At 45.1% G+C, this 13,321-nt stretch overlaps 1 protein-coding gene across 1 annotated transcript; it reads right to left on the minus strand.

Moving 5' to 3' along the window:
- Positions 1-324: 324 nt before the first annotated feature.
- On the minus strand, positions 325-9,287 carry F2 (coagulation factor II, thrombin). The gene is made up of 13 exons (XM_048949411.1): positions 9,154-9,287; positions 8,077-8,240; positions 6,429-6,684; positions 5,798-5,903; positions 5,588-5,718; positions 4,917-5,213; positions 4,454-4,564; positions 4,047-4,173; positions 3,417-3,584; positions 2,924-3,097; positions 2,574-2,752; positions 1,015-1,085; positions 325-612 (listed from the first exon to the last, which is right to left on the minus strand). The coding sequence occupies exons 3-13, from the start codon at positions 6,553-6,555 to the stop codon at positions 472-474; spliced, it is 1,632 nt and encodes a 543-aa protein (XP_048805368.1). The 5' UTR covers positions 6,556-6,684; positions 8,077-8,240; positions 9,154-9,287; the 3' UTR covers positions 325-471.
- Positions 9,288-13,321: the final 4,034 nt, after the last annotated feature.

Consider the following 13,321-nt stretch of genomic DNA (forward strand, 5'->3'; position numbering starts at 1 on the left):
TTCTTGAAGTGGCATTTTGAATAATGCTACAGTTCCTGTAAGGCTGTAGGTATCTCCAGGTTGTTACCATTTCAGATTTCTAGAAAATGAATTCAATGGAAGGGGGGAATGGACAGTGTCCAAGGGAGGTCTTGCTTACTGTGACTTAAGTCCATCATCTGAAGTCTGAAATCTGTTGATTGTTATTGCTGATAGAGTGGAGAAGAACATTTGAAGGGCAACATCTTAACTAGCAGTACTGCTAGTGCTGTTGTGTGATGCTCCTAGCTATTGTGCTGGCATGGGTTCAGGTGCTGTTCAGCTTAGCATGAACACGAGGAAGAAGATAGTTGAGAACTTTTATTTTCAGGGAAGAACACGTTCCTTTGTCAAGTGGCAGGGATTTACCTCCTACTTCAAGATTTTTCAATGTGTATGTTTTTAAGAAGTGGAATATTGTAGCAGAACTGAGAACAAGCAAGGGGAGCTCTTCTATCCTTGTTTTTCGATGGTTTTTCGCATCCATTTTTTCAGGCGGAATACGTGAGTATAAAATCCATATTTGCCATCTCGGTCACAGCCTTCTCCCCATGAAACTATTCCCACTTGATACCAACGGTTGTCATCTGGGTTCTAAAGCAAAGAAAAATGGAATTAGCACAAGAACAAGAGATTTTCAGATCTAGGACTTGTTTGTTCCACAGTGTTTTTGCAGCATGGATACCACTTTGAAATTTAAAGCGGTATCTACTAGATAACAGCCTGTTGGCATAGCTTTGTCTTCACTCTTAAACCTCTAAGTGGGAATTGGCCAGCACTTAGAAATTCTGCAGCCAATCTCTGTATTTGCAGGAAACAGTAAAGAAATTGAGCTTGATGACTGCAGGATGCATCTTATTGGATCAGCTCAGGTTTCAGATGAATTTGCTTCAGCCACTCAGCAGTTTTCATCTCTGCTGCTGTTTTTTTCAGGCAATTATACAACTTCAGCATCACACAAACCCAGCTCTGTGTCTTTGAGCTTGTTGAACATACCTTCATCACAAAAGGCCCCCCACTGTCCCCTTCACAAGCATCTCCTCTCTTTGAGTCTTCAGGACTGTAACCTACAGGCAATAGGAGAGTTAGACATTTGGCTATGGGAGAGTGGTGGTCATCTTTCCCTTGAAGCATTGCTTCATGATGTCTCAGACCCCCTGTTTACTGCTTCTACAAACACTGGACTTAAAAAGAAATGATTTTTTTCTTAATTTAATATTTCTATAACAGCTATCTCTGCTGTCTTTGCAACATTACTGATTTTGCTGTACTCTGCCACCCTGTTTCTTATCAGAATTGCCATTGGTCAGCTGCTGTTTGCAGATATAGCTTGAGCTGCTGTGCCTTTGTTTTACAGACTTCAGTGTGTGCAAGTTCCGTGCACTCTCTTTTTTCTCTCTTTTTTCATTGTATTGACTAGAGAAAAACAATCTTCCTCATTTTTACTTGCATGTCTCTGTAGGCTCTGCTCTTTGTCCAGCTGGATGTTTATTTTAGACTTGCTATAAAGACAGGTTTCGTTGTCATGTCTGCTGAACACATGCGTTCCTCCTGTCATGCAAGGTTCCTTTTTGCTGCCATATGTCTTCATCTCAGCTATTTTTTCAAAAATGCTTTTTTGGAAGAAGAAACAATAGGAACACTGTATTGTTGGGGTGCTCACGAAATTGGCTTCTATCCTGTCTCAAGCATATTGTTAGATGCAAACAGTACAAACTCAGCCTGATACTTGTTGACATGCCTGCAGGAATTAGAAATACAGCAATAGCAAGAAGGATTAATCTAGCACATAAATCTTTAGTGTGTTTATATCTTGGACACTGTCTCTTCTCTCACAGAAAGTGCTAGAGGTTTAAGAAGGTGCAGTAAAGATTATCAGAAGTACAGAATGCCTTCTATAGTAGGAAAAAAAAAATGAAAAGTGCTCTTACTGCTCTTCCAAAAGTTTGAAAGAGAAATTACAAAGCTATAAGATCCGTAAAATAGCCTGTGACATCAAGAAATATGAAGTTATTAACAGATTTATTCTAATTTATTGGTCAGGAAACTGACCAGGAAACTGAACAGAACATTGGGTATGACTTTATCCACGCATGCTGTAATTAATCTGAGTGAGTCTGTTCCCAAGGAAGTTGTGGCATAGGATTAAAGAGGAGTTCAAACAGTTGAGGCAAGTTAGTAAAGAATGGATTGTTTGTCCACTGAGTATTACAATAGCTGGTTTGCAGTCGACGTAGAAAGCTGCTGAACTGCTTCTTATGCTGGCAAAAAGATTGTATTATGAGCACAGTTCTCACACAGCTGTTGCTGATAATCAGTGGAATTGTTCCATTAGGCTACTTAGTCTGACAGCGTAGTGTTAAAACCTTATTCCTAAATTCTGCTGCCTTTGTGTTGTCTGAAAGCTGGAAGAGTTGCTGTCATGGGAAAGTTTTCCTTTAGGAGGGTATTTGCAGGTTTGTTGGAAGGTAACCTTGTAGCACAGATTTCAAGAGGAGTCCAGACCCCGTGTATTCAGTGGCAAGCTTTAACCTTATGCACCCAGGTGTACTTACCAGCGCAGAACATATTGTCAGTGACTTTAACCCTGGTGGATGCCTTGCAGGTGTTCTGGTCTACAATAGGTAGATTGAGCTGTTGCAGAACTGTTGGCAGGTTTTCTGGGGTAGTGGCCCACGTTTCTTTCAGATTTCCCCAGCCAGTTACCCGCCCTTTGAATCCTGCCAGCATCAACCTGTGGAAAGAAATTAGATTATAACATATATACTATATCTCTTGTAACAGCTTTCTGTTGCCAGACTCCTTCACTGTAAGTAGCACAAACAGGCATCTTTCTTATCGTCTTCCATGATGACCTGAAGGATGTTGCAGTCTATTTCTGAGACTGAGGCAACAGCCACCTCACCTCTGCACAAGCTCCTTGGTCGGCAGGCAGACAGGATGGATGTAGTCGCTGAAGATGACCGGTCGCTTCAGGTGCAGGAGTGCAATATCTCGGTCCATGTTCTCTTTCCAGTTGTACTTGGGATGGATGATGATTTTATCCAACAGAACAATTTTCTCTTTATTCTTTTCATATCTGAAATAGTTGTAAAGGAAAGAACTCACTGTACAGTAGCAAGTGAGAGTCTCTGGGGGCTGACGACTTTCTCAGGTGCTTTGTCCCCTCTGGATGATGGAGTGCACCTTCAGCCTTTCTGTTCTCCCTCTCACTTCAACCTTTGGGATCAGGAAGCACAGCATATATAGCTCCGTTAAATCCCACCAGTGGGAGGCCTTTGCCATTAGTTTGCATATTTCTGTGTACTTCCTTGGATACTGATTTTTATCCAAACCTCATTATATCTCACTGCTTCAAGGGCAAAGCTAGTTCACTCTTGCTTAGACTAGGCTCTTACTTTGCCCTGAAATGCTTGCCAATCCGCACCAAAATGTCATTTGTGGTCAAGTTCTTCTCCCAGGGTGGATAAAGAAGGCAATGAGCAGCAGTCAAGACCCAGCTGTTACTGATGAGGCTGGCACCACACAGCAGCTCTTGAGGACTCTTTTTGTAGAGCATCACCTGCCTTAGACACAAGGAAAGAGGAAAGCTTAAGGATTGAAGTCTTGGCTGGACGCACATATCTTCATGTTATCAGGGAGAGTGGGATTTGCAGTAAGCACGGAAGCACATTGTGCTGTATTGATAAAAAGGAAGATGGCTTTATTGAAAATATATCTACCCTGGAGATGTGTAACTTACGTGACAGACAATTTGCCTTATTTTCTTCACTTGCAAAAATTCATCACATCTGTTCCAGCAAAGCTGGAACCATGAGCCACACCAGCACTCTTGCTTTCCCTGATGCTTGTATACTTAGCTCAAGAGGAGAAAAGTTTATTTCCAGCTATTTTTCTACTGCTTTATCAACCACTTGGAGAATCTGTGATTAGAAATGATACCAGCTACATGCTAACTGGCAGATTGCCCTTTTATTTCCCCCTGCATGAAGTGGGTGGGAAGGGCAGAGATGGGAGATAATACTTACCAGGGGGAACTTCCAACTTCTGCATCATTCCCATGTACAACTCTGCCTCCCATGTAGGAGTCCATCAGCTCCTTCTCACTTTGGTCTGTTATCTGTTTCTTTTCGAATAAAGGGCGAGTGCCACAGTCTGAAAAAATAGGCAGTCTGTTTTCATTACTCTGCCTGCTTCACAGCAGCACAGTTTTATCTGAAGTCAGCATGCTAAGTTGGAAGAGCCTAGGAAGAGAGTGCTTATTAGCTCCATAATTGTAACTAGAGTTTGACAGCTTGACTTCTGCTGCACCTTCAGGGAATTTAAGTGTCTCCCACCCCTGCTTTTGGCAGCTGTTGGTAAGCTGGTATTTCGGAGGCACAGTGGAATGCTCTGGCAGAAGAAATTGCAAATTCTCTGCACACTTATTGCTCACCTGCTTCACCTTCACCAAAAGTTTTTTCATCAAAGAAGGTTTTGAACTCCTGAAAGACAGTACGTCCTGATATTTCCTCCAGCTGTTCATTCTCATCCTCTAGCGAGCTGTCTGAGAGAGACAAAGAGATGGACGTGGTAAAAAGCCTACTGCTGCTGTTTCTACATTTAAGTCAGTGTGGATGTTCATTTCCACACATAGTAGGAACAATGAAGGAATGGCATTTTAAAACAGTTGTTACTTTCACGTTTGTCATCCATCAGTGTGAGGCTTTAGTGAGAAAAGTACACCTGAGAGAGGTAATGGCTCTATGTACAGGTATGGTAGGTTGGTGCATGTGCTAGTTGGACAACTAGGACTTTCATATGCACAGACTCCTACTAATCTAGTCACGTTTTGTTGTTTTGTTTGTTTTTCCATTCCCTGACAAGTGTGCCTACTCAAACCAATAAAGGCTTCTTACCGCAGTAATGCAGGTCACAGTATTCAAAGTATGGTGGTTCATCTATTACACACCAGACACCCTCATCATCTGCATCAGGGTTCCGACAGTAGTTCTCCAGAAGCTTCACCTCTGGATTAATGGTTTTGCCTTGGAGCACTACTTTGGCCTTCTCTGAGGCCCATGGCAGGCACGTAGCCCCAGACACAGTGACCGAAAGCGTCCCTGTATAAAGCATGCCTTTCTCTGATTCACAAGGCTGTGCTGTGGTTGATGGTGTGACCCGAGGAGTGAATTCGACTGTTGTCCTTTCTTGACCTGGAAAGGCAGAAAATTGTGATTTAATCCATAGCTTTGTCCTAGTAAATACTTCTGTTAGCAAATAGTATTAGAACCAGTTTATTAAAGCACAGAGTTCCATTTATATTTGAGAGCTTCTGCTATGCTACCTCGTGAGTGGTGACCCTCAACAAAGCTGTAGTGTCAGGTGTTATTTCTGGTATGCGAATGGGTGTGTAACTCGGTGATGTTTCCTTCCCACCCTCTTCTAATTTTTAAGACATGGGTCCTCTATTCCATGTGTCCTCTATTGTATAAGCAGCCTCCTCGCTAATTCTTTTCCCTTTCTTAGGGTCACTCTTACTGCTAAGTTCCTTGCTGGTGAAAAGCTGGGATGTAGTGCTGAGACATACCACATACTGGAATGGGGCACTCCTCCCGTTCCACTGTTGGGTCTCGTGTGTAGCACCATGGACCTTTTGAGTTGTTGTCTGGGTTCCTGCAGTAGTTCTCAGTGAGGTCAGGATAATTGGATGCATTAAATCTGTGAGGAAAGGGTGGTTAGGCTAGGAAGGAGAGACACCCTGGAGAACCCTTTAGGGGAAAGCAAGAGATGAACTTACTTAGGTATATGTGGATATTTGCTTGTCCACACTTGACATTCGATGCCTGATTTGGTGTAGTTAATTGTCCCCCGGTAGTTCTGGCCCAGATTAACAGCACAGTTGCCTGCCAAAATCCCAAAACAGGTCAGCCTGAGTTGGTGGAAATGGATGTAACATTTCTCAAGGTCAGAAGTACCACAGGTGCCTTTAACTTTTGGATGTGTGTGAGCCTGCACAAGCATAGGTATTCTTTTTATAAGATGGGAAGAGCACATCGCTTAAACTTGCTTTGCCTCATCAGAGGGAGCTCTGCCTGAGGCTCTGTGCTTTGCTTTGGCCGTAAAGCACAGGCCAGAGCAGCACTGAGAGTCCAGTCTAACCCAGAGCTATACTTAAGGCCATGTTACTTTGTCACAGGGAAAAGCGTACCTACCCTATGCCATTTCAATGGAGCAGTAAGGCAGTTTGTAAAATGGATAGTGGGGAAATAAAGAGGAAGAAAGAAATTTAAACTCCCCTCATGATATTTTTCTTTCTAATTAGATGACCTTGCCAATTTCAGATTTTTTTTTTCCTTCTGAAATCTGCAGGAAGCACATTCATAGCATTCAAAATATCTGGGAGCTTAAGTTCTACATGAATTTCTTACCTTCTAGACAAGCATCCAGAGTTGTCCTAGGCATTTTTATGCCCTGACATACTTGTAAAACAAGAAGAAAGAAGCATGTTATATGAGAGAATCTAAATAAGCACCATGGTTTGAACCAGTTCATCATTTAGAGACAAAACACAAGCACTTTTTCCTGGAGAGTGAGCTGTCGTAAGAGGGTACGGAGCCATTTCTCCAGGAAGAGTTACTGAGGAACTTGAAACAACCTACCTTGGTATTTTGTCCAAAATGCATCCTGTAAAAACAAACAAGAAAAAAAAACACCATAAATATCAAGGAGTAGAGATGCAGTACATCAGACCTTGGCTGCTGCAATTCAAACAAGCAGAATGCCTCATTGCAGTAAGTGGAACAAATTAAACTAGCTCTGTTTGTATTAAGTACTAGGGAATCTAACAAAGCAGAAAGTCTGATATAAAACCACATTCCCACTCATCAGACTCAGGATTCAAGTCATTTTTCAGCTCTGCTCTGATAAGCAAGTTTTTTGCTTTGCTTTGCCTTATGTCCCATGCCAGCAAAACACAATACCATAATACAGCAAAGTTCCTGTGACAAATTAACCTAAGGTCTGCAGGTTTCTGCACCATCCTCTGAAGGTCATTTTGATTGTTAATCTGTGCTGAGCTTCCACCTTGGCTTTGTCTTCTCTATATTGACCTAGAACAGGCAGGATGCACCAATGTTTTTTATTGCTTCTAACAAATGTGGAGATGCAAACACGGACAATTGGTTATGTGCAGAAACATTTGCTGTCCTTGTTCAGCTGTTAATCAAGTAATTGATCATCTCCAGGAGAGACTCAGGCTACTTGCTGTGGATTTGCAACTAATGTGACTAACAGAAGGGACTACAATCCCTCCAAAAAAACACCAGAGATGCTTACAGCAGTTCTTCCTCATCAACCTGCAGAGGAAGTAATGCAGCACAGAAGTCCAAAGAATTTAACCTGAAATTTCTAAAAGTCATTTGCAAGTATTGCTCAGTTCCTCGCATCTGCATCTCTCCTGTGCAGCCTGAGTGATTGCTTTAGAAATAGTTTGTAGAGCTTTTATCATTCTGGCTTAAACTCCTGACTGATAATGCTTATTATTTTATACTCAGGTGTGGAATTATCACTGGCCTTGGAGCTAGGAGTATTTTACAACAGGATGGAGAAAAAAAAAAAGATTAGCTGAGTGAGTGAGTCTGGAAGCCAGAAAATTGATACGCTGTGCCAGAGTTTCATCTCAACAGGGCTTGAGGCGTCTGCACTCAGAATTTGTTTGCAAAGTCAGCTGTTCTTTGAGTGTCTGGGACTGCAGCTATTCAAATGTGTGTGGCACCATACTGAACTAGATGAAGGTGAAATTCTTATCTAGTGGTTGAGGGAAGGCTCTCTTTTATTTCACTTCACGCTTGAAATAGAGAGAGGAAAAAGGAACTTGAGATTTGCGGTGCATTTCCAGGAGTGGCTGTAGGAGGGAATTTCCCTAAGGATATCTAGTCTCTCCCTGGGTGACAGGCACAATAGCTTTGCCTTCGTAGCACAAAATTGCGTGTTAAGACCCCAGCCCCTGGCTGTGTGTGACCCACAGGTCTCACTGCAGGAGCTGGCTGCAGGACACCGATGTGGCCTGTGACGTACCGTGTCAACAGTGGATTCAAGGGCTTCAAAGGCCTCCTCGTAATTGCATGTCTCCTCCAGGCACTCTCGCTCCAGGTTTCCTTTAATCATCTCTTCCAGAAATCCCTTGTTGGCACGTCGTGGACGCTTGAGCAGTGACAGTGCCTGCCCCTTTTCCAGGAAAACTACCGAGTCAGAACACTGCCAGTCAAAGGGATGCTCATGGTGGGAGGGTCCCTGTGTCTCCTCTTGAAGTTTTCACTCAGCTGGCGTAATGCTCCCACAGCCCAGCCTCCCCAGTTCACCGTACAGAGAAGGGAAGCCTTGTCAAGGACCTGTGAGGTTCACAGCTGGTGATCACAGCAGTCTCACTATAATTCGTCTGTCAGGATTGGCTTCATCCAGGTCACAGAAGTGACAATAATCTTCTGCTATCCTTGGCAAAGCTGCTCTGCTAATTCGCTTGTTTGCTTGGAGCTTGCTACTGCTGTCTGCCAACCACTGAATTTCTGTCTTGCCAATTTCAGGCTACTGCAATAGGCATAGGTAAATTCCATCTTCATCTTCACAGGCCCTGATCTGAGACCTATGACAGGTCTTGCCCCATACAGCAGTGGGTTAGAAAGGACCTGAACTCACATTAAGAATAAGTAGATGAAGTAGAGGCTCTAGTAAAAGAAAAGGAGCAGTAAGCAGGAAGGCTGCATACTGTATATGACCTAAACTTTAGATAAAGGATAGCTGGAGAGGGAATGCAGAGTTGCAGCCAGTGGGGTCAGCTAAGGAGCTAACAAGACCCACAGTTGCTTGTTCTGAGCCACATTCTCCTTCTCCACCATCGTTCAGGTGACCTATGAAATCCACTGAGCTGTTGTCACCAGCTTTCCCTGCCAGCTGCTGGGTGCCGCTGCATCCTTCTGGGCAGGGAAGCAATATGCTCTCTCTGCTCTCTGCACCCTTTCGCTCCCAGCTACAGGCTTCTAGAATCTCCTTCTGCATTACCTGGAAAACCTTCCACAGGCTTTACCACTGAAGGAATTAAGCCCGTCCTCCTTCCTTAATCACCCACTGGTACTGCCCATCTCCCTGTGTTCTTACCTTCGTCATGGCTCAAGATGGGGTGCAGAAGGCTGAAAAGGAGCAGGCCCTGCAGCATAGTGGTTTTGCTGTGCTGTGCCATGCTGTACAGCCCTGGCTGCAGAGGAAATGCAAAGGAAGCAGAATAAGTGGAGTCACAGCCCTGCTGGGTTAATATTAAACCAGAATGAAGAAACAGGACTCCAGAGGTCATGGTGTGTCAGGGACAGCGGGACTGAGGCTCCTCTTATCCCTTTTCTCTTGGCATCTTTCCCTCCCTTTGGGGCATTTTCATTTTCATACTTAATTAGTAGAAGCCAAACCAAATGCCTTTAGATATCCCGCCACACTCTGGACTAAAATTAGCATCTCACTGTATAACATGGCATAAGGATTAAGAGGATAAGTTTGTCCCAGGGCATAGGGAGAGCTTGGGCCAGCAGAGAAGTCTCTGCCAGCTGCCCCAACCCAAGCAGCTCGCTACTGCTCCCTGTGTCAACCTGCTCTCCCGCAGCTCTTGGCATGACTGCTGCCTCCCCATCATGCTGGCTTGGTTCCCTGCTGCAAGTTCTTGGATGCTGTACTCTAACAGCGACCTCCTTAACCATTCCCAGTCATCCTCCTGGCTTTTTTTGTTGAAGTTCCATCCCTTTGCCCCTTAGAGTCCAGTTGTCTTCTCTCCCCACAGTTATCAGCAGGCTCAGTCTGATATTTTGGCACTGGAACATAATTTGAGTTTCCGCTGTCTCCCTCACCCATGCAAAGTAGCAGAAGGAGTGCTGGCTGCAGCCTCTGTGGATTTTCAATCTTCCTTCCAGTTAGGTCAGCAATGCCATTCTCAGTGTATACTTCCTGTGGCAATGTAATTCCCAGTGGGGTGGAGGAGGGTGAAGCAGTTTGAAGTCTGGTCTCTCCCTTCTCTTCCCACGCCAGTGAAACACATTAAAGTACATCCAGAAGGAAACAGAAACTCTGCCAAGCAAACAGCAAGCAGTAAGTATGCCAGAAACAGGCAGAAAAACAAGGGCTTGCAGGAACAGGAAGGCAGGAGTGATACGGGTGCCACAACATCAGCTAACAAGCAAGTTAAGAACTGAACTAACAGAGCTGGGAATGCTGTAATGATTCCTACATGCAGAAAGTTGGAAGGGGGAGAAAACAGCAGAAAACAAGGCAGGGTTGGAGTAGGCTCAGAAACTGCCACAGAGCACAAAAGTGGTTTCTTCCAGCAGAGAACATGTTTTGTGCTGTGCCTCCATGCAGCAGATACAACTGTAATGTTTATCTCCATAGAAGGAGTGCAAATATTAGCATTAGGGTGGCTCAGGAATGACTCTGTGGCCACTGGTACAAAGAGCAGTTGCAGAGGCTGCCGCCTTCATCTAACAGGAATATCCCTATTCTCACCCACCACACCTGGATTTTGGAAAAGCACCTTTGGGAAAAGCCAGATTGACCTGGGTGTGTGTGCATAAGATTAGCCACAACCCTAGAAACACCCCGGGTTACTTAGCGGAAGGGATTCAACATTTAGAAGCACGCAGGCAGGGCCTGCACTGATGCTGGGATGGGAATAAGGTATCAGTGCACCAACAAGGGTTTGGGAAGTGGTGAAATCAAACTCTCTGCTGTCCCACACTACTGCTCTTCCCTGTGTGAGGAGGCAAAAACAGGCACACATTTCTGTAAGTTCAGCAAGCAACCAGAGGGACTTGCTCAGCTGACAAAATTGTAAAGGATAACAGAAAAGCCAGTTTCTTTACTCTCTGATAATTTGGGTTTGGTTTCACATGCAGTTGGGACAAGTGACATTAGAGCTGCTTTCACCAGAGCATTACTGAGCAAGCCCATGTGGATGTGAGTATCACCCACACCCTTTGGTCACAGCGATGAATGATGGATACACATGTGCCTGTGCAAGTGTTCATTGTGGATCCCAGTACGAAAGGCAACCACAGTTCATAAGGCACTCATTAAAATGCCATTTGCTAGAGATAGGATTAGAAAGCAAAGGGGTATAGCATTAGATAATTTTAGTTTCCTTCAGATGCTGTATTTTTTGCCACTTTCAGCCATGATTTGCCAAATCATTTTGCCATGATTTGGTCATCATCTCACACTAAGGTCATATGATGAGGTTGTCCAGGAGGTCCCTTCTCTTTGGTCATAATTAATTGTCCCATCTCTGGGATCCCAGGTTTTGTCCTGTTCCTGCTGTTTACAGACAGCACACAGCCTTCAGAGCACAGCAACCTACACAGCACAGCAGCAAGCAGCATGCTTCTTCACCTGTATTTCTTGCTGCTGGGATACCCACACTTGTTCTTTCTGTATCTTTCATATTTCTACATTCATACAAGGGAATAATAGTCTATTTTATCTCCTGTATCAGATCAAAACATTTCAACACTCTTTTCAAGCACAAGCAACAAGTACAAACAGTGAATTCTCATTTAACTTTTCTCACCCCCTCCTTTAAGAGAAAGCTTAGTATTTCGGCTGGGGTGGGACTTTCAAATAATTCCTGATTCTCCCAGATCATCAGAAAAGTCACCTAGGCTAAACACCATGCCACTGTTTTCTGTGTCTGAATATGGGATGAGGCAGGAATCTATTCTTTTCCTCACGTATCCTTCCAGTAAGGCATTTCTCACTGGGATCTTGCTGACAACACAAAATGTAGTACAGGTGTTCATGATGGATCCCAGTAAGAAAGGCACTCAGACTCCATAATGGATTAATTAAAACACAATTTATTGGAGATAATGTGAGAAAGTGGATAGTAAGAGACAATCTTACATCTGTGCAGACGTTGTGATCGTCAGGCTGTACAGCATCAACCAGATGTCCAGTTGAGCCATGGCATGCTGCACTGATCCCATCCACATTGAGGTTCCAACAGCATCACAGTGTTCGGGGTTTTGATAGGATTTTCTTAGAAGTAAATAACTCTATTCATCATTTTTATCGTCAAACAAAAGGACGTTCACATAAGAACATGCTGCTTCTATGATGAAGACAGGGACACGGTGGTGGCAACATCATGAGGTGCCCAGGAGGAGCCACCTATGGGCTCCTTAGGCTTAGTCCACTACGTGCAGCATAGCGCAGGCCTGCACCTACATAGTCAGATCAAGCATTAGGAGAATCATTTATGCAACAGTGTTTTTCTCACGACCACTTAACTGTGCAACTGGAGGTGCTCACGCAGGTTGTTCTGCTGTCAGAAGTTCTGAGGACAAGTGTAAGGCCGCTTGCCTGTGTGCAGATGCATATGGTTGTGCAATGAACCAGGGTTGGCCAGGCAGCATCTACAAATGGCACACTGGCATCCCTTGGGATGAGGGGAGCCTTGAAGCTCTCCTATGAGCTGTAACTTTTTCTACACTCTGTGCACAGGAAGGGCTTGTGTTCAGCATGGACAAAGCGGTGCTTCTTGAGGTGGCAGAGCCGCAGGAAGGCTTTGCCACACTCCCTGCAGCGGTACCTGCGCTTCATCACCTCCTCCTTCTGGGACAGAGCTTTTGGCAGTGGGTTTGGGCTGCCAGAAGGACCTTCTGCCAGCTCCCTATAGCTCTGCTGTTCCACAGCCTCCTCCAGTGGGCCCTTCTTTCCATGCTCTCTGGATGCCAATTTAGAGACTTTAGAAGTGCTGCTTTCTTTCCTGCAAGTGTCTACATTTTGTTCTTCAGGACTGGGCTGCTGGGGCTCCTTCTGCGTGAACTTCCCTTGAACCTCCCGTGAACTGTGTGAAATAGTGATGCTGTTATGGCACCACTGGCCCACATGCCCATGCAAGCACCGAGTTGAACCCCACTTGAGGATAACGACAGATCCAGGTCTGAATGCACCTCTTTTTGCCCCATCTCCACTTTTTCTGCTGTGGATCCATTACCCACACCCTTGTCCAGCTGTTCCCTGCACCTGCCGCTGGTGTGGACGTTTGAGATGGCCGTTTGGCGCTCACTGTCAGTCCTCGCCACTTTGGCTCACGTCTGGGAGAAGCACTTTCCTTTCCCGGCAGTGTTTGGCGCCCGGCCTCCTCGACGGGGCGCCGCGCCGCTCACCTCCGCCAGCCGCGGGCCTCGGCCGGCAGCGCCGGGCCCACGCACCCCGCCGTCCCGCCAGCGCCGCGCAGACAGGAGGCGCCAAGGGTTCGAGGCCGGGCCCGCGGCCCTCCGCGTTGCCG

Source organism: Lagopus muta, chromosome 6, assembly GCF_023343835.1.
Source record: "Lagopus muta isolate bLagMut1 chromosome 6, bLagMut1 primary, whole genome shotgun sequence".
Classification (NCBI taxonomy): domain Eukaryota; kingdom Metazoa; phylum Chordata; class Aves; order Galliformes; family Phasianidae; genus Lagopus; species Lagopus muta.

Excerpts from the sequence above, each read along its gene's own strand:
- F2 (XM_048949411.1), bottom strand. The coding sequence starts at position 6,555 with ATGATGAACTGGTTCAAACCATGGTGCTTATTTAGATTCTCTCATATA. Across the intron at positions 3,585-4,046 it reads GAAGTTGGAAGTTCCCCCTG|GCAGGTGATGCTCTACAAAA; the intron begins GTAAGTATTATC and ends CTTGTGTCTAAG. Across the intron at positions 1,086-2,573 it reads TGACAATATGTTCTGCGCTG|GTTACAGTCCTGAAGACTCA; the intron begins GTAAGTACACCT and ends TATTGCCTGTAG.